This window comes from Neolamprologus brichardi, chromosome 7, assembly GCF_056152115.1.
Source record: "Neolamprologus brichardi isolate AB-2024 chromosome 7, ASM5615211v1, whole genome shotgun sequence".
In the NCBI taxonomy this organism is placed as follows: domain Eukaryota; kingdom Metazoa; phylum Chordata; class Actinopteri; order Cichliformes; family Cichlidae; genus Neolamprologus; species Neolamprologus brichardi.
Genome location: NC_142110.1, coordinates 14,772,388 through 14,798,765, shown reverse-complemented (window position 1 = coordinate 14,798,765; position 26,378 = coordinate 14,772,388). Strand labels below are relative to the sequence as shown.

The 26,378-nt window shown below is 42.0% G+C and overlaps 1 protein-coding gene across 1 annotated transcript in view; it reads left to right on the top strand.

The window, feature by feature from the left end:
- The first annotated feature begins 205 nt into the window (after window positions 1-205).
- Window positions 206-26,378, top strand: part of LOC148101986 (synaptotagmin-7-like) — a 54,752-nt gene continuing 28,579 nt past the window's right edge. The window contains exon 1 of the mRNA XM_087843164.1: window positions 206-421. Within this exon, the coding sequence (XP_087699290.1) occupies window positions 388-421 (34 nt within the window). The 5' untranslated portion in view covers window positions 206-387. The remainder of the gene's footprint in view (window positions 422-26,378) is intronic.

The window sequence follows — 26,378 nt, the reverse complement described above, 5'->3', positions numbered from 1 at the left end:
TTTTTAAATATGATAAACACATGCAAAGCAAGCGAAATTATATAAAAAAAAATCACACGTGGCAGACTTCTTCACACTGCTGCAAAAGTCACTTTCCCCATTTTGTCCTCTGAGCCACAGCGCACGGTGGTTATTAGAGAGAGAGAGAGAGAGAGAGAGAGAAGGAGGCAGGGAGAGGATGAGCGGGAGGGAGGGAGATAGTGAGAGTCTCAAACTGGTTAGCCTACCTATCCACTAGGAGGAGAGAGGAGAAGCTGTTGAGGAGAGCAACAAAAACAATAAACAGCTACTACTACGAAATCACATCCGCGGAGCTCACGGTACGCGCCGGAGGAGTACGCAAACAAATACCTGCGATCGCGTTTGCCTCGGAGTGAAGTAACAGCCATGTATCTGAACAGGGAAGAGGACAATAGCAAAGGTAAGATCCCGTCAAGAATTGTGCACCTCTGTGCGGAGGGAGAGAGCGTCCTGTGACAGTTTCAAGGTGTTTCATTTCTGACCCGCTGCTTCCTTTTGAGGTGACTGGCACGAAAAGGTGGTGGTGTTAGGGAATGAGAGAAGGGGGTGTACCCTCCCGCCACCCCCCAACCTCCTCGTTAACGTAATTCTTCTCAACAAGCCCCATCTCATCCTTTGGCATGGACCGGGGATGCTGGTGAGAAGTGTGGGCTGTCATTATGTAATATCTGTGCAGTTAATTGCCTCCTAGGAGAATCTTTAGCCCATTCCTGCATTTCTACCAGTGCACCATTTGAACCATCAATTGTGAACCTGTTGTAAGCACATCTACTTTGTCATATGCATGGATTTGCCAGCGTGCATTGCGTTGTGTTGTTGGTGCTTTCGGGACATTTGCAACAGCTACTTAATAAGGGCAGCATAACACAAGGTCAAAGCCCTTAGCTACAGTGAAACCTGTGTGCATGTATATGTGTATTTATGGTGTGCCTGACATCCTGCAAGAAAAAAAAATTACTAATGGGCTGCAGCTTATTGCTTAACGGGGAGAGACAACCGTGCAGCCGCTAGAGGGTTAAAGAGGGTACAAAGGAGGAATATTTGAGTAATCTCTCCCACGTGTTTTTGAGGCGTGATTTCTTCTCTCGTCGGGTGCCCAGAAGCACACTCGACTCGCGTCCCCTGCCGTCACCAGCAAGCATAAATATAACTCTCCCGGGCTGAGAGGTAATGCTAATTACCACCTAAATCTTCAGGTTATACGGAAATAACACCTGCTGCTTTTTTTTTTTTTTTTTTTTTTTTTTTTTTTACCGAGGACAGGGGGAGGGGAAGTGACGGGACGTGCTGAGAGGGGTGGTGGTGTAAAAAGAGCAAAAAAAAAAAAAAAAAAAAAGAGAGAGAGAGAGAGAGAAGAAGAAGAAAAAAGAAGCAGAGTGGGAGGGCCCGTTTTTTTGTTCATTTCCCTGTGATGCGAGATAATGTGATCCCCAGCACACATGCAAGGACCACAACACGACGTACTGTACGGGGATGTGTGGCAGCAGCGTCGGCAGCACCACTGGGGACGGAGAGAGATGCTGGCTTTAGAAACAATGATGCAAGTGAGATCAGCGAATAAATGCGGTGTCAGAAACAGCAGAAATATGGGCTTGATTACACAGGACCCCCCCCCCCCCCCCCTCCCCCCCCAACACACACACACACACACACACACACACCGCCCACGCCTCAGAAAAAACCTTCAACACTAGACACTTTGGGGGAATCTGAGAAGACTGAAGCACCTTTAAAGTGATGTGTCTCCAGAAAAAAGAGAACTGATGATAAGTCACAGTAAAGCAATGTACCCCCCCCCCCCCCCCCCACCTCAAAAAAGTCAAGGGGTCCCAATAGGGTACAAAAACATGTCGTTTTTTTGGGGGGGTCATCTCACCTTTTTCAAATTCACACTGATGCAACAAAATTCACTGTTTTAATTATTCTTGCTGACATTAGCGTGGAGGGTTCCCAGTTGAGTGTGAAGCTGCTTAAGCATGCAAAACTGGACTGGACATGACTTTAGTGGCCAAACCTATTGACACCCACTGGTGAGTTTGGACCCTTTTTGGGGGGTGCCTAAGCACATCTAAATTTCATCATAGCACAGCACAGGTTACAGCTAAAAGCAACTCTATTACTAATGTCCAGATATATAAAGTGGCACTACAACTTTTTAAAAATTGCTTAAAGTACAATGGACTAGCTTTGTGTGGTTAAGATACTGACAAAAGCTATTATCTGCTTTGCTACAAATTGTTCTTTAACTCTGGAAAACTATGGTCAACATAATTGAGCCTTTGCCTCAGGTTTTATAACTGAAGTGCCCACCCCAAAACCAGTATAAGAACTGTGATTATTCATTCTGAGTCATTCTTAGACAGTACAATAAGTAGTGTCTTATTAGACTGCAGTTGAATTTAGGTTTGCAAAGGTAAAAAGGAGGAAAAGAAGGAAAAGGTTTGATCCTAGAATTGCCCCTGCTGACAGCTAAAGGTGGTGAGTTTACATCTGAATTTCCACTTTGTTTATTTTGGGGTTGTTGTTGTTGGTGTTGTTTTTTTTTTAACTGGGGCTATAGTGTGGCTTTAGTGTTTGGATGCCAGATTGGATCCCTGCGGTACAAAATGAAATGTCTCAAGAACTACTGGTACAGATATTCATGTTCCCAAATCTGTTGATTTCCTGATTTTTTATTTCCAGAACATAAATATCTTGGCACCGTGAGTTCTAATACTTTGGTTTATTGTCAAAATCCATCATTTTAATAACACAATCAGTCTCCGCTGTGGTAATGTTTGGTGCAGAGCAAATGCTCGCCTGCTCACACACTAAACATTAAGATGGTGAACATTATCAGCTCAACATCAGCATGCTAGCACTGTCATTGTGAGCACATTAGAATTTGAGCTTAAAGCACCACCATGCCTCTGCCTACGCATTTCTGCAAAGGGAAATCCGAACATCAAAAAAATCTGTAGTTTGGGGGCCACACGTGTCAGAGACAGGTTCAAGGCGAGCTTTGCAAAGTGAACGCTGCTGTAACCCGGCGTTAGACAAAAGAATCTTTTCAGGAATTAATGGACTGCAACTGAGGAAGTAAAGTTATGAGTACGGGCTCCCGACGTGACGGAGCTACTCTTCTGAGTGAAGAACTTGTGATTGACGCTTTTAATTGATTGAAACGAGTCGGTGTTTCCCCTCGCTGCACTGATGTGGCCTTTAAATTCACACCGCGTCTCAAGGTGGAGTGGCAGGGAGAGGGAGAAAGGTCTGCCGGGGACATATTGATTATGGCCTCGGAGGATTAAAGTGTGGGGGGTGAAAACAAACAGGTTGATCATATGTGAACCTGACAATCACACAAACTGTGGGCTACCGTCAAATAAACACCCGAAATAGGACTGAAAGTGGGCTGTGATCACTATAAGTTGAGAACAAAAGTCAATCACTGAAGAAAGCAAAGACTGAAGATTGATAATGTGGCACCCTGTTATTGTCTCTTCAGTCAGGCAGCTAAACGGTTCCTCATTTATGCCCATTGGAAAACATTCAGCAACTATTAAGAGTGTTTACTGATCAGAAAAATGCTGCAGTGTGAGCTCCAGGAGTGTTTGATAGTAGGCAGCATGCTGATGTTCCAACTCATTTGTACTTAATTCTCATTACTACTCGATATTCAGCACTCACTCATGCCAAACCACACCCGTTTTGAACTAGGCCTTCATTTTAGTCAGCTAGTATAGTCAGCTAGTATAAACACCTGCCAGATCATGTGGCTGTTTCGGCACAGTCTCCACCACTCTACTTTGCCACATTGGCACATAAAAATACACAGAGACTCGTGTTTCATGGTTTCGGCAATATGACAAATGTACTTTTGAAGACAGGATGATCAGTACTGAAAATACAGAGATGGAAGTATTTGCTATTTAAACACAGAATAATTGGAAAACAGCGGGTGGTACCGTGGTGGTTAGCACGCCTCACAGTAAAATGATCCCGAGTTTAAATCCATCACCTGGCCGGGGCCTTTGTGCGTGGAGTTTGCACGCTCTCACTGTGTCTGTGTGGGTTCCCTCTGAGTACTTCAGCTTTGTGGGAAGAAGGTTAATTGGTGATTAGGTTAGGTTAACTGGTGACTCTAAATTGGCCATTGGTGTAAATGTGAGCATGAATAGTAGCCTGTTAGCCCAGCGACAGACTGGCAACCTGTCCACGGTGTACCCTGCATCTTTTCCAGTGACAGCTGGGATAGGCCTGAATTGGATAAGCAGATGGATGGAAAGCCAATTGGAAAGTCATGCACAGTGGCACTAATAGTCCTTAAATAACAGTAATCAGTTTTTGGATTTTTGAGCTGCTGGGTGCTCTGAGAGTTCAGGTTTTCACGAGTTACTGATTCATAGTTTATTCTCTAAAAATTAAAGTTTCAGATTCCTTTTACGATACCCAGCAGTCACAAGCTCAAAGATGTTCAGCCTGCTTTGAGAGAAAAACAGATAATCTTCATATCTGAGAAGTTGAAAACAGCTTCACAGCTGCTTTTTGTTTAAAAAGATGGCTATAGCGCTTTCTTTTAACTTTCATCCTTATATCTAAAATACAATCTTTAGGTTCCTTTTGAACAATGATTGTTTTAAACCAAAGCCTGCTGTATCCTAATTAAAGATAATTGTTGTAACTGATTTTCTATACTTAGGTAATTAGTCACTGGAATTATCTAGTGACACTGGCATTGTTCATCAATGGATTGGGTCTGTATGGGGCCTCACTGTGTGTAGTGTGTGGCTTTTTTTTTTCTCTTTAAAGATCACCAGCGAGTGTGAAAAATCTGTGAGGCATGCAGCATCATCACCCCATGCATAACCAGAAGACTGCCTCTACTTGTGAAATGTCTGTGCTACAATTCGACTCCCTCTTCAGCGGGAGGAACAGCAGTAGTCAGAGACCGGAGGTTTTGTTTCCAGTTGAAAAAGTGCATTTTTCAGCTTGTTGAAAAGCAGGAGAAGAGCTTTCCAGCTTCATCTATCGATAATAGATTTGTTGGACCGATACTGAGACATCTATTGATAGATTGCACTGAGGATACGCTCCGAGAGAGAGAACCTGTGGTTGACTGACTTCTTGTATTATGCGCTCACCCTGCGTCGCTGACAGTAAGAGGTGAATCCCTAATATGTCTTCTTGGGGCAGGGTCCCAATTTGTCGGATGCGTGATTAAAACAATCCAGTTGACGGCAAACACAATTTTAGAACTATAACGTATAAAGCTGTACACTGACATTTTATTCTCTCTGCTTTCTGTGATGCATACCTTCTGGAAACAGAGTTTGTCCATCTGGGACAAATTGCCCTAAATATATTTGATGTGTGGTCCCAGACTCTGTCTGGCACCTCATACTACTTGAATATGATGTATAGTAATAACGTCAGGTTCACTATTGATTTAGGTTGATGCTGGCCTTGGTTTTGGGCTGGTGTCCAAACATTCGGGCAGGGCTACCAATCTAAATGACTTAAACTTGGCATGCAGGAGCTGCACTAAGATAGCTCTTCAAGTAGAGTATATATATTTTTTGGCTTCTTCATAGAATATGCAGCCTGTAATAAAAGTTATGCAGCAAGCAAATGGCATCATTTTAGAGGAGTAATATCATGACTGTGAATTATCTCATCAATTACTAGATTGGACGAGCTCCAGAAAATAAATGTTATAATTTTGATGATCCCATTATTTTTGAATGAAGCACCATTGTCAAGTTGCAATTTAATATGTCTATAGTACACTGGCTTATGACTCTTCACAAACAGATTCTGCTTATGAAAATGTAGCATATGTAGGTGAGAGACGTTTTTGGTGCAGGAAGTCTCCTGGTTTCTGTTTGCAGTCCACTTGTAGTCTGGAAACAAAACGCTATTGACCAATCACGTTTGAGCATGGTTTAAGGAACTCGGAAAGAAAGCGACTGGACTTCTTTAAGTTTCGTGAAGACGTCTCACCTCTCATCAAAGAAGCTTCTTCAGTTCTAAAACCAAATGGTGGAGAGTTTAAATACCTGGGACAGGGAACTGAAGAAGCCTGAGATGTCTTCACAAAAGTTAAACAAGTCCAATCACTTTCTTTCACGTTTCACATTTTTGAGAATTTTTGGGGGGCCACATTTTGGCACAATAATGATGATGATGATCGGTTTATACCATATTTTTCTTTAGTACTAATAATATTCCCATGTGCTTCAGCTTTTTTTAGCGAGTTTTTGCAGATGTTAGCATTCGAATGAACCTGACTCAAATGGCGAACGTGTTAAAATCAAACAGCCACCACATTTAGATAAAAGGATTGCTGTGCCTTAGCATGACCTCAGAGAGATTCTATATGATTAGAGATAAAATTATTAGCAATTGCTAGTATAGATTTAATTTTTTTGCAGTTCCTTTTTTATTTCTGGTTTGCCACCACCTTTCAGACCACAGGCAACATGCTGAAATATGCTCTTATATATGAACCAAAGTTGTGGTTAGAGTGATTTACTGTAATCACTTACCGCTGAATGAAAAGGCCCTCATTGTGCCCCGGGTGTCTCACCTTTCTTAGCGTGCATCAAAGGATTTTAAGTGCGAGGGAAATGAAAAGGAAAAAACGGAGGAGGTTTGTGGGGTGTCTTTAACACGGTGTGAAGTGTAGGTGTCAGCGGAAGACTGCGAGTTCCTAACTTCTTTGTTATTATTGCCCTGTAGAAATTGATGATGTCCCTCGACTTCATGGCTGTTTTACTAATGTTGGACGGGAAATTATTTTTGGGGGATTGCTGTGGCAGTCTTGTAATGACCATGCCTGTAAGAGCAAGATGAATTGAAAAAAAAAAAAAAAAAAGAAAGAACTGGATCCTGGGAGAAAAAGATGTCTGGCTTAGCAGGTGCATTCAACAAGTCTGCATTTGTGTGATCAAACTTTGGAGAAAGGTTGCTGAAGATATTTATTCACGAAGCCGTCTGTTTTCCCTTCTAATATTGTTTAAAACATAAAGCAGCTGGGAGCTATTCTGAAGTCCTGTCAGCATGCTGTATTAATTTCAGATGTAGATTAGATGAAAATGTCATATATTATAGCAAATCTGGAGTTAAACACATGAGTTTCAGTCTGCATGCATCAGATTGCTGAGCACAATCGTGGCAGAGACCTTTTAGATATGTGTAAGGTACATAAATTGGCACGGGAACAGTGTTATTGTACAGAGTGCTTAATCAGCCTGTTTGACATTTAATGGATTGCTCTGTCAGCTGAGTTCACGTTTATTTCAGCTTTGAATGGATAGTCAAAGAGTTAACTGCTCCAATTTATGATACAGATGGGTGTTATGAGCTGAGCCATTGGGGGAAAAAAACAAAAACTCAAGGATGACTGGAGTACGAAGAACAGGCTCGGTTTCAGGCAATTAGATGCTTTTGTAGGAACACCTGCAACGAAACATGGATTTGGACCTGCTGCTTCACTGTTCCACTGAGAGGCCTCGTCATCCTCCCTGGTGGAACAGGAAGCCGTATCAGCTGATTAGAGCAAAGTCTAATCACACTTTGAATCAAGCAATTTGCGCTACTGAGAAATAAAAAACGTGTTTGTGGAGAATAGATTTCTTTTTTGCTCCATTGATTAACCTGCACCCTTTCTGGGAGCATCACTCATACATAACACGGGATCAGCCTTATGTAATGTAAAGACGTATTACATTTAATTATTTATTGTCTCGTTTACCCCCCTCGCTTCTCCCACTATCCTAAGCACCCTCCCGATTGAGCATTTAACAAGGACTTCCTCTTTACAGACATGTTTCATATTATTGCCACTACTACTATTGGCTGCTCTCTTAAACACAAGGGGTTGCCACAGCGGGTAGCTCCACATGTTTTGACACCGGATGCCCTTCCTGACACAACCGCAAAAGGATCTGTGTCTCCTCTGGGGATCTTTCACTTCTTAGGTCAATGCATCAACTGCCTTCTTATATAGAAAAATTAGATTTGTTATCAAAGCATTGATAAATAAAACTGCATTAAGTGTGTTTTAAACCATTTTTTAAATATTTATATGGCTGCAATAGATGCTAAATAGGGGTAACTGCAATGTAATTGACCAGCTATTACAAATTATCCATGCAGGAAGTCCAGTTTTTCTGTTAATATAACAAATCAGTCAGGCCCTATATAGCAGACTTGTTGATAGAGCTTCTTAGTGCTGGAGTTATTTTTATGGTGGACTCTCCCAGCTGACTAGATTGCGGAGGAGGGGGAGGTCTTTCACTTCTCCATTCTCTGCCATCTTCTGTCCCTTTCTCCTCTGTGCCTTCGCGAGGAGGAGAAAAAAAAGAAAAGAAGAAAAAAAGGGGGGGGGGGGGGGGGCGTACCGGTTAGCATCAGCCGGCCGGCAGGAGAGTGATAGAAGGCAAGAGCTAGGGAGGCAGACGATGGAGTGGAGACGAGCGTTGAAAGATGGAGGGAACAAGAGAGACAGAGGGAGAGGGAGAGGCAAAGAACAAGCCCTGGAGTGCTAGCCAGTCAAGGTCACACAGAGGAGAGGAGGCCTTGTGTGTATATGTCTATGTACGTGTGTGCAAAAAGGAAGAAGAGCGGGGATGGGAGGCATGCATAGTAAAGAATGAAGGGTAGTTGACAGCTTTAGTCTGGGATAGGGGAAGGGGAGAAAAGGAAGCAGAGGAGAAAAAAAAGGCAAACTTGAAAAGAGCAATGTGACTTCATAACTGACTGGAGCGGTTTAATGTCTAACTTTTAACATGGCTGACTCAAATTTAGAGGCAGTGGTGGGACATTTGTCATGTTTGCGGTTACTGCGTGTGTGTAGCGAACGTTTCTGTGTATGCTGTTGCGTAACCACCCAGTGCCGCCGTGCCGGTTCGTGTTCTCTTCGCAATCTCTTTTGCTTATTCTCCTTATCCCCCCTCCCCAACCACGGCCACCACAATGACCTCCACAGTCTCATTGCAGTTCCAACTGTCAGTAGGTGCCATGATGCATTTGGTTAAGTGCATCCTGCCACCTTTTTCCCTGTCCTAAAAGCAAAGAGGCAAGGCTGAGCGACTGTTAATCCCATCCAGGGAAGTTGCTCCACTTTTGATTAGCGATGGAGAAAAGGAGAGTATTGCATAATAGATAGCCTGGCGCTTGTCATCTTAGGATCAAGTGTTTTGAAAGTGGGATTGTGGTTTGCTGAGAATATCCTTTATTTGGTTATCCGAGCAGGATGCAAAGAGTCGTTTGGAAATGTGATCACTGCTGTCTCTTCAAACTTATTAGCTCTGTTTGCATCTCACACCCAGGAGAGATTACGTGTGCGAGCAGTTGCCATAGTGTTTCAGAGCACCATGGCGCTGATATGAAAGATCTGAGGTGGCTCGGGCGCTCTATGAGATTATCTCTCCAGAGGAACAGTGTCTGGAGTGTTGCTAATATATGATGGCTATGTTTACAGCAGGTCAAGAGTTTGCCTAAGCCCCTTGAGGTCACTCCAAGCTCTTACTCTTATTGTTTTATATGGCCTCATCGGTAATGTAGTCGTGCTCTGTAGTATTTTACTTTTTTAGAAAACATGCCCTTTTCCCTCGCTGCCAGTCTTAAATCACCACCACTAATCCTCGCATTAAACCTCCAGTGGTCGCACAATCGCATTCACTTTAAGGCTCAGAGTGAATTCTTTGCGAATTATCCTGTTGACAGACATCATTACCATTCCAGAGCATAATTAGTCTTTCCACACCACGATTTTACACAGATGAAGAGTAATAGCTTCTGTTATAATGGGTTCAAAGCATTTTTTCCAGCTACCAACTGTAATTTTGCTCATCTTAAACAGACCCTGCAGAACTGATCTGCAGTGTGAGCTAGCATAAATGACCCTGAACCTTTGTATTTTTTTTAATATATTGGGTAGCTGATGACTATAGACAGGAAACTAAGGGAGAGAGACAGGGGGTATGACACGCAACAAAAGCCCCCAGCTGGATCCACTCATCCACAAAGGTGTCCTCTAAAAGAAAACTGCCCAAAGTCATAAAAGCAATAGTTTGACATTTTGGGAAAAACGATTACTGTACTCCCTTTGTAACTGAGAGTTAAATGGGACGGTTGACTACAGGGTTTCTGTCAGTGTGCTGCAAATACATTGTGCTTGAGCATCCCTCCGGCTGGGCCTAAGCATCGAGGAATTTTTTTAAGATGTTTTTTTTACACATTGGTTACAATAGAAAAAAGAGCATGCTTTAATATCTGTCTATTTAAATGATACCAGTTCTATGTGAGCACAGTTAACTGCAATTCTGTGCTCTCACACCAGAATACATTACTTTCTATTCATGCTGGAACTGAGAAATAAAACACTCAGAATGATTTGCACAAAAAAAGTAGCACATATTCATTTATGCTTTTCAGACTGCTCTGCTTTTTTCCTCATAGTATTTTTCTGTGGTGTGTGGATAAGGGTAATGTTAATGTAGGTGTGACAAAGTGCCAGCTCATTGTAGATTATTATGCAGTATTATTAACCATTAGGGGACAACCGTGCTTATATATGGTGAGTACTACTACACGCCCATGCTGTAGTGTTTTGTCTGTATGTGCTCTTAGCAAACTGATATACAACCACACTGAGCAGAGTAAAAGTAGTGGTGGTAGAGGTTGTTTTTATAAATAAACCTCAGACAAATACGAGACTCATAGCATGCTTATATATGGTAAAATGTATTTACGTCTATCATCAAGGTTTTCACACCTGACACCTGTCCATTAAAAAAAAAGTACTACTACTACTACGGTGTATCTGATATCCCCGTGTTGGTGTCCTGCATCATCATAATAATGTTGATCCAGGACCAACATTACAACTGACCGATGAAGTTGCTGTGATGTCATATCTTTGGAATATGGAGGAAAAAGTAACAAAATTGTTTACATAAATCTCTTGTGTGGAAGTGTCTTTACTCATTTATATGATCAGGTTACTCATGTTGTTTTGCACGTGATAGTTTTTAATAGCATTAGCTAACTTCTTGGCTAATGCAAAATGAATGCCCAGACAAGGTCTGTTTAGTCAAATGAGACTGAAGTCACAGTGTTATTATAATGTAGGAACACCTACATGAGTTTATCAGGTCATGCCTACTGTACACCCCATTAAATGTAGAATGAGAAACTGGTGTGCAAGATTTTGTTCAATCGGACATGCACTCATAAAGTAAAAGAGGATTTTATAACTTAAAATCCAATATAGCTGCATATTTACATGCATCATGGTTTTCCCTATGCATGTCATCATGATGCACTCGACTAAAATGCATAAGATCACAGGCAGGAAAAAAGTTGGTTTTATATGCTGGACTAATTGACATGGGTTGAAATCCCATTGCCTTAAGTGCAGTTATACAGTTAATTATGCTACATGAACCTTGTAGGTGTCTAAACGATTGGTAGGTGGTTGCTGGGTAGCATCATGTAGCATCATGTGAATCTCTTCCAGTGTAGAGTTAGTTTAATAGTACTTGTGTGCCAAGTTTGGTTCCTGATCTCCTGGTCGTGCTGGAGAACTCTGAACAGACACATGAAGAGACAGAAATTGTGCATCTTTTAATAGGATATACCTTAATTCACCCTGCTAGCCTAGGCTGATCAAAAGGCTGAAAACACTGAGAAAAAAAGCTAACCTGCCAAAGTACAAACATCCCTCTATTACTTATCAGTTTAAAAATTTATATTACTATTTATTTAGTATGAAGGATCTTTTTCTTTTACCATGGTGAGATTTTGTAACCTTTAAATAAATTAGAGTTCCAGAGTGTATGCAAACCTAAGCAAACAGGCTACTAGCTGTAGCTTCATACTTACTGTAGAGATAGCGGGGTGGTGTTTTTCTCTTAAAATGTCAGATGCGTCGTCAAAGGGAGACAGGGCAGCCATACACGTCACTGGAGCAAAATACAGCTCCTACACCAAAGTCACCGCAAGTTGCCATCGAGCTAACTTAATGCAAGAGATGACACTGTGTGCTAACAGGAAGAGAGGGCGAACCACGAATTGTGTGCGTATTTTGTTAAAGAACGGGCGTTTAAATTGCAGTTGCATCATGCTGTTTGCTTCAGTACAGCATGTTCCACAACTTGGTGCGTGTGCTGGAGCCACAATTTTTATGTGTGTATGTGTGTGTGTATAGCCTCACTGTCTCTTGGTATTTAGCAAAAAGTGTGTAATTTTGTGTGAGCCACCCTGTATCTGGCAAGGTAGTCAGACTGACAGATTGGGCTGTATGACTGCCATCTCCTCAGCTTGGCTGGCCGAGTATTTCTCCCTCGTTCCTCGTTCCTCGTTCCTTGTTCCTCCGTCTCATCTCTCGTTCCTTCAGTGGTGACCAGCCGGGCAAGGGATATTTTCCTTCATTCACCTTATCTAGCTGTATAGGTAAGCATGCTCCATGGATTAAGTCCCTTCACTGTTCCATAACTGTAGCTTTAGTAAATGCTGGCTCAGACGTCCTGGTCTGTCTCCCTCTGTGTACAAACCAGGGAGGTAGCTTTTGACTATGTGAGGTTAAAAATGCACAGGATGGCAGTGAGCACTCTCAGTGTGTACTCTCTTCCATTAGCAGGTTGCGGCCACATCAGGATTCGTTGGAAAGCACACATAAACTGTAAATTATGAAGTTGGGAGAGCTTTTGTTCTGCAGGACTGGGCCAGGTCATGAATTGGATTCAGCAGACTCATTGTCCCTGTGTGGGTTGTTTTCACACTTCTGCTTTTACTGCAACTCATAGACAGACTCGGAGCAACAGCTATCAGTATGTTTTTGCTTTGCTCTCTTCTCTATCCTTGTAAGTTCACTCATTTTCTATTAAAAACAAATATATATATATAGGTATTATTTTGCAAAAAGACAATTTCAGCAAACGTGTTTACACTATTATTATATTTCACATCTGCTTTAGATTTATCTCGCCATTCTGAGTGTCTTGTAGGGAAAGGGACGCGCACTGGTGAGAGGAGGAGGAAGAGGAGCAGGCAGAACAGAGAGTAATGAGCCTGGGCAGGAGGGACAGATGATGTGGGAAAACCTGACATAGACAAAAGAAACACACAGTCCCACATCTCTAAACCCAAATATGGATTCACATGGCTGATTAGGGAAATGGGAAAAATGTGTGTGTGTGTTTCTGTGTATACGTGTAGGCGTGTGAGGGCAGATTCTATATAAACAAGGGGCTTGGGTTCAAGTTATTTGTACCTGCTATAAGCACAAAAAGATGAAATTACTGATGCCACCATCTCCTCCTCGCCTACTCTGTCTCTAAAAATGATCTGGATTACTATTTTCATCACCCGCTCCTTTGCCAAGTTAACTTTTTTTTCTTTTTGAGGTCACAAGCTTATCGTCCTGTTTGCTTTAGTGACGCCATGAACTGGTACAGCTGGAAGAGCACAATGAATTGGATGCAAGCAATTGTGCATGCACGGGAGTGAGCTGAGAGAGCTCAGCCTCGGACTCGACAGAGCTGAGACACACCAGATTGGGCCGAGTCGTCCAAGCAGTACATTTCTGATTGGTCCGGGCTACAAAGATGAAATGTGCCTTTTGTGCCTCTGGTAAACACGTGTCTCTTTCTCTTTGTTTCTTTTTCTTGCTCTTCGCTCTCACGCTAAAGAACAGCAGCACTTCTCTACATCCACAGATCATATTTCACGTCCACAACAGTCATTGATTAATGCCAACCGCCCTGAGACCCTTCTTATGCTGATTATGGCTCTCAGACTTGGGAGGGGCTGCTGATACACTTAATGAGTCATAAAAGGCGAATAATTATACACTCCAACAGTCTTGACATTGGGTGATATTTCAATATTTGGTCACTTACTCTCAGAGTCTATTTGCCCACAGAGTTGGCACGCGCTCAGATGCCCTCAGACACACATTTGCACAAGTAAACAGCGAAATCTTGACTTTCCAGTCCCGTGGTGTGTTCCATGCGCTCAGGATATTTGGGCACAAGCAGGATCCCGCTGCACAGCCCGGAAAAACAAACAGGCGGGTCAAACAGAGAGCTCACTGTGATTCAGCTCAGCTCACTCACAACCAAAATAAGCATGTTGATTGCATAATCAAAACAAGATGCCTGAATGCCTAAAACCACTAAATGATAATTGTCATAGTATCATCCAGTATGCTGACTCTTACAGCGCGTCCTCCCTGTGGTGATAGTCCTTCCTGGGTGGTAATGTTTGTCAGCTGCTACTGTACACAAGAGTGATTGTGCTAAAATATGTTATCTTATATGTAATTTTCCTCTTGATAAGGACGGTGAATTGCTTGCTCATCAGTGACAGTCAGCACACTCTTAATGAGATGATTGAGATCTTCACTTGGTAAATAAGCTATCAGTGGGATAATGCATAGGACGTCACAGTATCTGCCTCTCGCACCATCTTTCCCTGGGGTATATCTGTTCCTCCCTTGTCTCTGAGTTCACTGCCCTCTACAAAACACTGCTTAATTAGAGAGCAACAGAAGGAGGAGGTAAGGACAAAGTGGGAGAAATGAGTAAAAGCAGAAATGGGAAGGCGTGTAACTAGAGGAGGTAAAATGCGCGCATGGGAACAGCTGTAAGAAACAGACGCCAGACGTCAAGAGCGTTCGTAATTAGGATCCTTTTTTTGGTTTTTGGCGGAGCGTTGCTTAAAAAATGACACTTAATATTTGGTGATCACCGCAAATTGAGATCCTCCACTGAGCAGGCTCTGACTCTGAGGAAAACACACAATGACTGCACATCAGATGTCGCCGAGGATTGACAGGCGTGTGGCTCCCAGCTTCCTCTGACAACTTTCCTCCTCCTTAAAGCGCCTGACAAACCTCATCATGCACGCAGCGTCCACTAATATGAAACACACCAAGGAAGCTCGAAACATGAATTACACCAGGTCATAGGGCAGAACGTATAGATCTATAGGTCTCTCATGTCGGGGAATACGTGATGTATCTTTGCTGTATATTGTCTTGTGCCTTGAACTATGTTACATGTTGATTATTATGTGTAAAAATATAGGGCCCTGGTTCAGTAGCAGTAGCATATTATCATTCTGTGCAGAGATATTTTTTGACACCTCTGTTTCAATCCAGATCTCAGAGCCCCCCCCCCCAGGCCCCTCTCCTTAACTCTTCTGAAATATTAATATAATGTAATAGCCTGTTGGTATTAAATATTTAACTCTGTGTTATATCTGCATCTCATATACTGCTGGTCAGTGTTACTACTGCCTTTGAAATGTTGAAAACTTGCAGGACGGACAGAGATTTAGGCGGGAGAGGAGGGGATGTTACAGTGTCTAGTGTGAGCAGAGAATTGCTTCGGGAAGTTCAGTGAAAATGCATCCCGTGTCCTTTAGACTGCTCCATTTTCCTCTTCTTCTGCTTCTAAATGCGGCATGCCGTGCTCTGTTTCCCACTGTTTATTACCCACTGTTTGCAGCAGCACTTTGTGTAATGCGCTCCAGACAGATTTGACAACCTGGATGTGGACCATAAAATGCCTCCTGCTGGCGCGCTATCTACCAAGAGATCACAAACCCAGGTATTTGGAGTCTGTAAGGTTTAGGTAGAGCAGTGAGGAAAAGAGGAATTAATGGAAAGCAGGATGGGGAAGAAGAGGTTGGAATTAAGGTCGAAGATTCTTCCCTGACCTTAAAATCTTATGCAAAGTTGGATTCTCCACTGTAAATGGAGTTTAATTTTAAATATATAGCTCAATAAATGGTGCTTAATTCTGACTGTCTGATAATATCATCTCATTTCAGTTTGATGACGTATGTGGTAATATTCCAGCAATGACACACGCCCTGTTTTTAAAGTGGAACCTCAATCATGTGGCAATGTAGTTTCAGAGTAACCTGTCTGAATATGTATGAATGGTTTCTACTCGGGTCATATAGTGCTGACCTGAAGCTATTACTGTGTGCAGTGATGGAGAAGGAACATGCAGTGCATGCATCCATTTACCTGTAGTGTGTCCGTGGTCTAAGGTATTCTTTTGGAGGATGAAGCTGGAGCATGCATGCAGCTTTGCAGTCTGATTTAGAAACAGAGGTCTGCATGTGTGACTAATACAAGTATCCTAATCGGTTTCTCTGCTTTTCCTCTAGTTTTACTACCCTTGTTTTCCACTGAGTTGCCATTTCTGACACTAGTTTGCTAACCTAAAGTTACTAAGTCTATTAGCCGCAGCCAACCAGCCAACTAGATGACGTCACGTTCTGTACTGGCACAAGATGGCGCTAAACATGTTCTAAAAACTTGAACTTTATGCACTTATTTCTTAAATTCAGCTTCACAGACAGAGTTAAATCTATCTCAGTGTTTGAGAGCAGGAATCCACAGTGTAAATTATCCTTTATACATGTATTTCATGTCCACTTTACCTGATGTCGTGGTAACATTTGTCGGTTCAACATTAATTTTCAGCTATTTTTCCACCAACTGACAAAATGACTGCCAACGGTTAGTCAAAATGTTTGTTAAATGAATTATTAAGTTATACTGAAGGTTGTACTTTGTGAAAAAAAATAAAGAAATAAGAGAGAAATATAAGGACCTCCCTTTTTCATGAGTCTCTTACTCTGCTGATGGACTCCGCCATCTTGGACTTACAGCTGGTGACAGTACACGCTGTTAGCTCTGCACCCCTGGCGAGCTCAGCAAAGCAGCACGAGTTTGTTGACTGCAGGCTCTGGTTTGAGTAGCCCTGCAGCTAGCATTGGATCTGCTCAGAAGAAGGACAAACTGAATAATGTCAAGGCCTGTAGGAAGTACTGGGACAAGCTGGAAAAACCTGAATGTTCAAAATGAGAGCAAGGAGACTGTCCACTAGTAAAAATGAATCACAGATGGCGATTTTGTATTGGATAGATTAAAACGTTTTTTGTATTTAGATCTATCTATCTATCTATCTATCTATCTATCTTCAAATTCAGCTCTAAAGGGAGTGTACAGCTGTAAAATAGCCTCTGTGTTTGTGCTTGTTATGACTGAGCCAATGCTACTGCTACTACTAAAGCTCTGTTTACATTTTGATCCAAAATGAAGCCTCCTAATACAGGTGTTCCTGCACCCAAACAGCTTTCAGGATCTCCTGCGATCAAATAGCTCAAACAACCTTCAGCAGTGTTCAGTGATGCATGTGACTGCATATTCAGTGTACTGTGAAAGCAAGCGCCTCTCTGACTGCATGTGAAGGCTGTGGGGTCATCCACAACTTTGTACGACATGCATACAGTACCACAAGTTGTTTGTTTGTGGCAAGCGGGGCGGGCTGTGTTTTGAAGACCATTCACGAGGGAACCAAACAGCATTTCCTGTCTCTACAGTAGATCTGTGGCTGAGGAAAACAAATGTGTTTTTTTTATCCTTTCAACATTATAAACATACATTAAATGTGTGCCAGGAAGCAATGTGGTCAGGCCAAGTGTAATTTGCAGTTTATTCTAGGCACATTCTGGATGCGTGTTTGTTTCCATGAATGGCTGTTCTCTGCAAGAATCATGGGCCACCAGCCACAGCTATAAGGCCGAGAAGAATTTTGAATCTTTATCGGCTGGCAAACCTGATGTGGGCAGGGAAGAAGAACAGGAGGAAGAATGACGATAACTATTGTAAACTGTAACCCATTTGGCAATCAGCACACGGGTAATGAAGTGCTGAGAGATTCAAGAAGGTTTTAGGGATGACATTAGGAATAGGAGGAATAAGTAAGCCCTGTATGGCCCTTTTTGGCTTTGCAGTGAGAAGCAGGCTAATAAAAAGCCCTGAGCATCTGTAGGCCTGCATGCCTATGCTCCCTCACTGTCTTCCTCCAGCCATCAGGGCAGCACAGCCACAGCCATACGCACAGTCTCCTCTCCCCCCTCCCCTTCCCCAGCCTCCAGCCTGCCAGGCCCCAACTAGCACAGCCTGGAGGTAGGGCATGCTGGCAGTTGTCTACGTTTCAGATTTTTTTTTTTTACTTGCTCTGGTCTAATCCTATTTTGGGTGCTGCTTTTTGAGCAGAGGTTTGCACAATCTCTCCAGCCCAGATGCACGGAGGAGTGACACCTTGGAACTCCTCCTCCCTTCCCAAACCTTTACATATTGTTACATAATCTGCTTTATGACCACTCCATCGTTCAACCACACATCACCGTGAAAAGCACCGTGGAAGGGGCACTTGCTGTAAGTTGTTGCAGACTGGGGGGGATACAGTGGTCCTTAAGGGAAGCCCAGATCTTTGCTTTGTCTGTTGTGTTCCCTCGTGTTTGCCTTCGTTATTCTTCCTCATCTTAGATCCTATTTCAATGATGGTGAGCCCACACAGGAGTCCTCCAGAACAGCCTGGTGAATCACCCTGCATCCACAGGCACAGCTCAGCCACGTTCTGGCAATCACACAAATAAGCATGGACACATACCCACACACACACATCATACTCTTTGCTGAGCCTCACATTTCTTCCGTGCATCGTTTAGTGTTTTGAGAAGGTTTTGTGCTCGCCACTTTAAACACTTCCATTAGATAACTAGTTCCCTTTCATCAACTTATGAATAGTCACTGATTTTCAAAATACCCACAAAGCTTTCAAGTGCTTCATTCAATATTTATTCTACTTTTTCCATCATACCTTCACGCTTTGACTTCAGGCAGGCCTTTGAGTCCCACTGCTGGTTTCTTCAAAGTGCATTTGCACACTTTGCAGGTTTAGGTAAATTAAAACAAGCTCTTGTGCGATTGCTCTGTTTGTGTGGTTCATTTGGATAAGTTTACATGCTGCCATAAAAACCTTGATGACCACCAAACATAAATCACTGATGAAAAATAAAAGCATAGCAGAAATATCAGTTTAATTTACCCAACTGAGTTATTCAATTTCCTTCTTACTTTTGACCTTGGCTGTAGGTACTTCAGGTGTTAAACACACAGATCCCTTGTGTCTGCACTGCCTATATCTGTAAAGATTTTCTATATTGTCTTCATTTTCCTCTTGATGAAGATTGTCATCTAGCATGACATCCTCATGGTGGATTTCACAAAATATGCAAATATGATCTAAATCTGCAGATGTTATGTTTCTGTGGTGGGTTATGGGCTATGAATCATCAGCGTTGCGTTTAGGGGTTAACTAAAACTCTGGCATCATGAACTTTTCTATTCCAGCCAATGTTGATGTGGCCAAATTTAATCTCACTGCTACCTGCACTATCACAGAGTAAAATCTCTGTAATGACTAAAAGGCTAAACGAGTTGTAGGGCCTTGTTGTGCTGGAGGAGTCAAATATTTTTATGTATTTTTCATGTAGTGATTTCACGGTGACAGCTACACACTCATGGGTGATCACAGAGGCAGCTATGATGCCAAAAAAAGATGACCAGCATATTGAAATTCCACCTTTCTAGCCAAACTCTTAACTCAGCAACTCTCTGCCCCACCAGCCGTGATCTCGGAAACAAAAACCAGACACATTAAGCAGAGTATCTTTTTAAACATACATGCTAAGCATTTACTTTCAATTTTATTGTGTGAGGAGTGGTCAGAGAAGACTGCAGATGTGTGTTGAGCTTCTCTTGTCATTTTGAAATTCTTATTAAACATTATTTAAATATCCAAAAGCAAACATGTGACCGGTAAAACAAAAAATGAGGCAAATGTTGCAAAGGCACAGTTAGACTCAGCTCTAATTTCAAATGCCACCAGCAGATAGAAATATCCACCTTCTGTTTTCTCTCTTTTGATGATAATGATGGATTGCTGTAGCTGCTTCCCACAGCATGAAGATGTTTTTTGCATGCAGACAATGTAACAAAACAAAATACCTCAGTAAGGTAAAAATCGACAAGAAAGTAGCACATTTAAAGAGAAAACAGAATATAGAATCCAAATATAGTTAAAAAAAAAAAAAAAAAAAAGGTTAATATAAAATGTACAAATCTAACGAATAAGAGAGGTATTGTGAAAATTTTAATGGGGCAATTTAAATGTGTTTATGAATATCATAATGATAATATTAATTTAAAGATCTAAAGATTAAATATTTAAAGATGCAATAATCTAAAGTTACCTCAACTGACAAACTAACCAGTAATAATGTCTTGATTTGACTACTTTACTACGTATTGTAATTATCCATATTAATGATTGGTGGCACATACAGCTGGTAAAATGTAAAAGTACTGAACATCAATGTTCCCTCTAAGCTGCGTGCCTGCACAATTGCACACTGCTGGCACGATCTCTGCACACAGAAAATCTGCGTTGCGCACACAAAAGAAAATCTAACCTGAATTGAAATTAAAATTAAAACTTTAACAATTCTGTTTTGCAGTGTTAGTCAGTAAGTGACTGGCTGCTCCTGTATGGGATTACATTGATGCCACCTTATCCCATAGTCCAGCCAATAATGCGATTCACATTCGTATATACGCAGCTAATCAACGTGGTTGACAGGCTATGACAGTGTCCTTATGTGTCGACACCGGTGTTTTAGCTAGCAAAGCGGCGTGGCTGATGTGGAGTGAAGCCACGTTAATGACAGCGTGCACAACCATTGGAGATGCGAGCAGGAAAGATGGAACAATTGACGGAAAAAGTGTGGACTATACCACAGGCCACGTAAAACCGGAGTTATGATAAAATATATGCAATGTTTGGTTTTCTTCCTGAATACTATCGTTGTTTATATTTACAGCAGGAAGAAACGGTAAAAATGACGTTTTATAAGGAAAACGCTCAAAAGCACTCTCCGCCTGTGAGCAAAGACAAAACCAAATAAACCCCCACTCCTTCCTATTGGTCAAAAAATGTACCATGTCGACCAATCAAAAAATGATATGGCAACATGGCATTTAGTGGATTAGGAAGAGGGAAGTTTTAGGAGTGGCGGTGGTGTTTTGAGATGTGAGAGATTTGTGACGTTTAGCGCAAATCTTGTGTAGTTAGTGTGTAGTGTAGTCAATAGTGTTGTTGTGTGTGTCACAACAATGAGGCGACTGCTGAATGTTACAGGTGTTACAGGAGTGATACATCTGCTGTTGTCAGACCTGCAGGTAACAGGCTGTTGTTCTCTTTTATCTCATAGTGGACAGAAATTATTTTTTGGAGCGGCACAAATAATTTGTGTGGCATCAGATTTGATGCAGAACAGCTGATTGTTCTGTAAGTAGTTTGAAATGTTTATTTTAAAAAAACGCCTTGGCTGCATTTTTAGGTAAACAGCTGCAAAAAACTTTGTTGTTTGCATAACTCAGATACTTTTTTGAAGAAGTAACTATATAACTAATTGCCCAACATTGGTCATTATATACTGTATTTTGCAGACAGAGAGTTACAGGACTCTCTCCCAGACCACAGACTCATACTCATAATACAAGTCAGAGCTTTACGGAAAAAAAAAAAAGGAAAGTTGTGTTTTCAAAATTGGAGTTCAAGTTATTTTTTTTTACTTCCAATAGTGTTAACATGCTACACAGGTTATAACAAGATTTTTTTTTAATTTTCATTGTAAGTGGGCTAAAGCAGTCAATTAAAAGTAGTCTAACATAAATTCTGTAATTTGATTATTTTAATAAACCATGTAACTTGGATGAATTCGATGCTGCCGTGACCACAGTGCACACGTCTGCTGTTGCTCACAGTGGTCCAAGGGACCGCTCAGGGAGTTTGTGTGTTCGCTCAGAGGGGACATTGCTGAACATGTCACCAACTTTCTAAGTAAATACATTTCTTAAGGTGCTGTTTACATGAAATTCTCACCAAATCTCAGTAACAACCCATCCAATGCAAAGAATCAAACCAAAGATGTCCATGAATTAAGTTATGTGCAATAATGAGAAATGACACAGAAAAAGTATTGAACACATGAAGAAAGGCAAAAAGGCACCGAAAGTCATGACACCAGCTGAAATCTATCAGTGATTAGAAAGCAATCCTGCCACTTAGTGCAAAGTAATATCAGCTGGTTCAGTCCCACTCAATCGCCATGACCTGTCTGCACGCTCACCACCAAAGACTCCATCGCTGAAGGAAAAGCATTTTGAATCAAGTTCAATTATATGAAGCGAGCCCGCTTCATATAATTGAAGGAAGCCGGAGAAACTCACAGTTGGTTTCATAGAAAGCAAACAAAACTGCTAGAATGACCCAGCCAATCATCTGACCTGAATCCGGTAGAAAATCTATAGAAGGAACTAAAGCTCAGAGCAATGCATCCGACTAGTTTCTCCTTACAGGAGGCGTCTTGAAGCTGTCATCTCCAACAAAAGCTTTTCTACAAAGTGTCAAATAAACTCCAGCAAGTGTGTTCAATACTTTTCCCCTGTGCCATTTCTCATTATTAAACATTCTATGTGTAATAATCTATGGTTAGATTTCTTTGCATGCATGGATGTGATGGGTTGTTTCCGACATCTGGTGAGAATTTCACGTCGATAGAAAAATATCTGCTTAGAAAATCGGTGACGTGTTCAGTACTGATTTTACCCGCTGTAAATATAAGTACATGGGGAAAATACGCTTGGTATGAACTGAATGCATACCAGTCAAACTAATTTCATTTGACCAGATTCTATTAAATTTGCATTGTTTTCATTTGCATTGTAACAAAATTATATGGAAAGTTTACATATAATTAAATTACTTAAAATTCAGTTTGGGGAGGAATATTTTTTTGAGTGCACTTTCATTTTATCAGACAAAAAGTAGTGCTGGCGTGTTCCTACACTCCTCCTCGGGGGGGGGGGGGGGGGGGGGGGGCAAAAACTGCCTGACTTAAAACCATGACACGAGCACTGTTAAACCTGTCCTCTGACTGAACCCGCTCCTATCCCAAGGAGCACAGCAGAGTGAGATCTTTTTTTAGAAACAGTAATGATCTAGAAAAATCTGTTCAAAGCAAACAGATCTGATGTAATGGCAACCACTGTTTTGGGGGCTTTTGGGAATCTGCCCCCGCCCCCTCGATTGGCTTAAAGGTCACGTTGCATACAGATCACACAACTGTCCCGTTTGTCCTTTTAGTGATCTAACAGACCTCATGGAGGCTGAGAGTCTGCCTTGATAGCATCGCTTGTGTTTTTTTGTTTCTTTTTAAACGTTTCTTTTTTCTTCTGACCCATTATGCATGACGAGAACTGTAGCTCCTTGAAGCAACTTAATTAATCATCCTTAGATCAGGTTAGTTCAGAGCTTTAGCTTTTCATTCCAATTACAATAAATAACCGTCACAGTGCCGGTTAGATTGTTTGTGACAACTCAGTTTACATGTGGTCAGCTCAGCATTGTGCGCCCTCAAGAGGGTTTCAAGTAAATTGAGACAGTGATGGAAAGCATCGCACTGCCGCTTTCCACATTTAATTATATATTTCGAGCAGAAATACCGTGTTGCTCATTATTACCCTGCCAGAAGAGACGTCTACTGTGATTTCCAGTAATAACTTAAATCTCTTCTCTTTCTCTCTCTCTTAATTCCTCTCCAGCCTGAACTCACACTCCCTCTATTATTTTCTTCCTCAGTTATGCCAGCAATAGTTAGCCAAATGGCATCCTTGTCATGATGTTAGGGTGATAATGTCAAGTAGATATGAGAGCTCTGGGTGTGTATCGCTCTGCTTAATGACAGCCAAGCCTGCCATTAGTTCACCGCTGCCTCTGCCAGCCAGATGGAAAACTTTGCAGTATTGGCTGACATGACAAATAGTGACACGCACGGTACTGCGAGTAATACGGCCACTCCCAAGCTGTAACACAGAGGTGGTATTGACTGCAGGAGCAGGCCCTCCTTGTGAGTGTAAAGCATTGTCACAGCAGCTTGTATTAATATGCTAGTGAGGAAGAATTAAGACAAGCTGTTACAACGTGGAGCTGGGCTTGAAGTGTCCTCAGGTGTTGTATAATTGACTTAATGTGGAAGGAAAAATCACAGAGCACTCCCTGCAGAAGCGAAGGCCACAAGGACCGGTAAGCTGTGGAAAACTATATTTCCCATGAGCTCGACTGTAGCCTGCCGCATCGAGCAGCTGCGTGGCATCGTCAATAAGTCTCAGTCTGCTGGGTACTACCCAGCTGTAAATTGTTGACAGTTTTACAAGCAAACACATCAATGAGCAGTCAAGCAACAGACAGCAGCGCTGAAGGCCCTTCCTCGATGACCCCGTGCTTATGAAAATGAAATTATGTTTATATAGAGCTGTCTGTCTCCAAAAAAGTGAAACTTCACTCATTTAAATAATTAATTATCAAATGTGTTCTTCTTCTTCTTTTTTTTGGTAGAAAGCCGCTTTGAGTCAGAGGAAGAAGATACATTAAAGAGTCGCCGTTAAGAGAGGATACATTTCATTACTTTAATTTGTCCTTCCTTTGACATTGCCTGATGCTAATTAGGGTTATTTTCTGTGGTGTCACTCCAGCTGGAATCTAAATGCAGAGGGGTATTTAAATCTTCTCCTGACACGAAGCCAATGCAGTGCTGTCCCTCGGGCCTCCGCACATTTCGCAACAGTGTAGAGAACAGGATCAGTCGGGCCGTAGTGGAGCTTAACCATTAATGCACAGCCCTCTGACGAGAAAGGTCACCTGGGAATTCTCCGTTCCATCAGATGAGAGCAGAAGTCGCTGAACAAATATAATGCACCCTATAGTGGTGTTGGCCTGTTCTCCCTTTGTGCTCCTATGACAGTGTAAATTACAGCTTGGCTGCCTGTTGCACAAACAAAGACACCGGACCCATTTATTTTTCCTCTAAACGAACCTTTCACTCCGTCTCACTTAGCTGTCGCACACTTGCACATCCTCCTGTTGTCAGCGCTCCTGACACCAGCCGCCGAGAACATTGCGGTCACAGGAGAGGCAGGGTGATCACTCATCGCACCAGCTGAGGTTATCAGCGTGAGGTTTTGACTCAGTGGAAAGGGAACGCCACTTGCAGAAAGACCTACATTCAAGGTGGACGTACAGAAAGACACACACGCAAGGCTGGCATCGGGTCACCTAAGGTCTGCGTTTTAGTGGCTTTTTTATGGAGTCTAAAGGGAGATGACTTTGGCTGGGTTGTGGCCGAGTCAATACTTTAACCTCTAGCTAGAAGCTAAGGTTCTGGTATTTTACTGCCAAGTCTGTCCAGACATGTAATAAAGTGCGTTTTACAAGCAGCCTTTAATTGAATGAAGAAGGCAAAGGTAGCGCCCTCCAGGTAGCCATGAATCAAAATTAATTCATTTATGACAAATGGAGTCTGTCTGGCATTTTCATATGAACTTTGCTCTGTAGATGTGTGACCGTCTGGGACGAGAATAGTCGTGTGAATGCCTTAAGCCGAGCTCATTGTGTAGTTTGATGAGATTTTATATAAACCATAACGGATACGCGGAGACTAGGCCGCTTCACTGTCATTTAGCTGTCATTTAGCTGTCATTCAATTAAAGTTGCACTTGTCCTGCCAATACTTTAATTACACCCTCAATAATTGTTTTCCCACTTTTGAAAGACAGAGAATATTTAGGCTAATATTTTTTCATGTAAGTGTAGCACAGGAAGTTAGACATCGATTAAAAAATAGCGCATACACACACACACACACACACACATGCACGCACGCACGCACGCATACAAACACATGCCACGAATGCATGCAACTTGGTATCCTTAGGCAAATACAATTGACTTTGACTTGGATTAGATTTTATAATACCACCCACATAATACATCTGGAGCATCCGAAACCTCTTTGTCTTGGTTGATGTCACCAGCAGTGAGCTGATGATGTGGGCAGATGGGGACTGTAGGCCTGCATGCATATGCACAAGCTTCACAAATTGCTTCTCAATAGCATTACAGTTGAATCTCTCTTCCCTCACTCCCACTCTGCTTTTTCCTGCACTGTTCTCTCTCCACTTTTCTTGGTTTCTTCACATCCCTAAAGTGCATGCGTTCCCACTCATGTCATTGTGCTTAAGCTGTGTCAAGTGGAAGAATATGCGTGCGTTTTGGTGCGTGCAGCTTTGAGCACATGTGCACATTTTTAGGAGGGCTTCGGCTAAAAAACAACTTTCAACACAGATGGTGAAAAGCGATGCAGCTATAAATTAGAAGTTACAGGAGAGGCACACAGAGAAGAAGGTGGTAAAAAGTGAACATCGAGTAGGCGTAGGAAGTCAGAGGAGCCAGGAAAAATGTTTGGCGCTAAAGACTATAACCATTTTGAGCTTTGATGACGATGACTATTGGAAAAAAATAAGAGAAAATGTGAGGGAAAAATTATATAGGCTGTACCGGTGGCAGCGACTGTGTACAACCATGCAGTAACCAGGCACA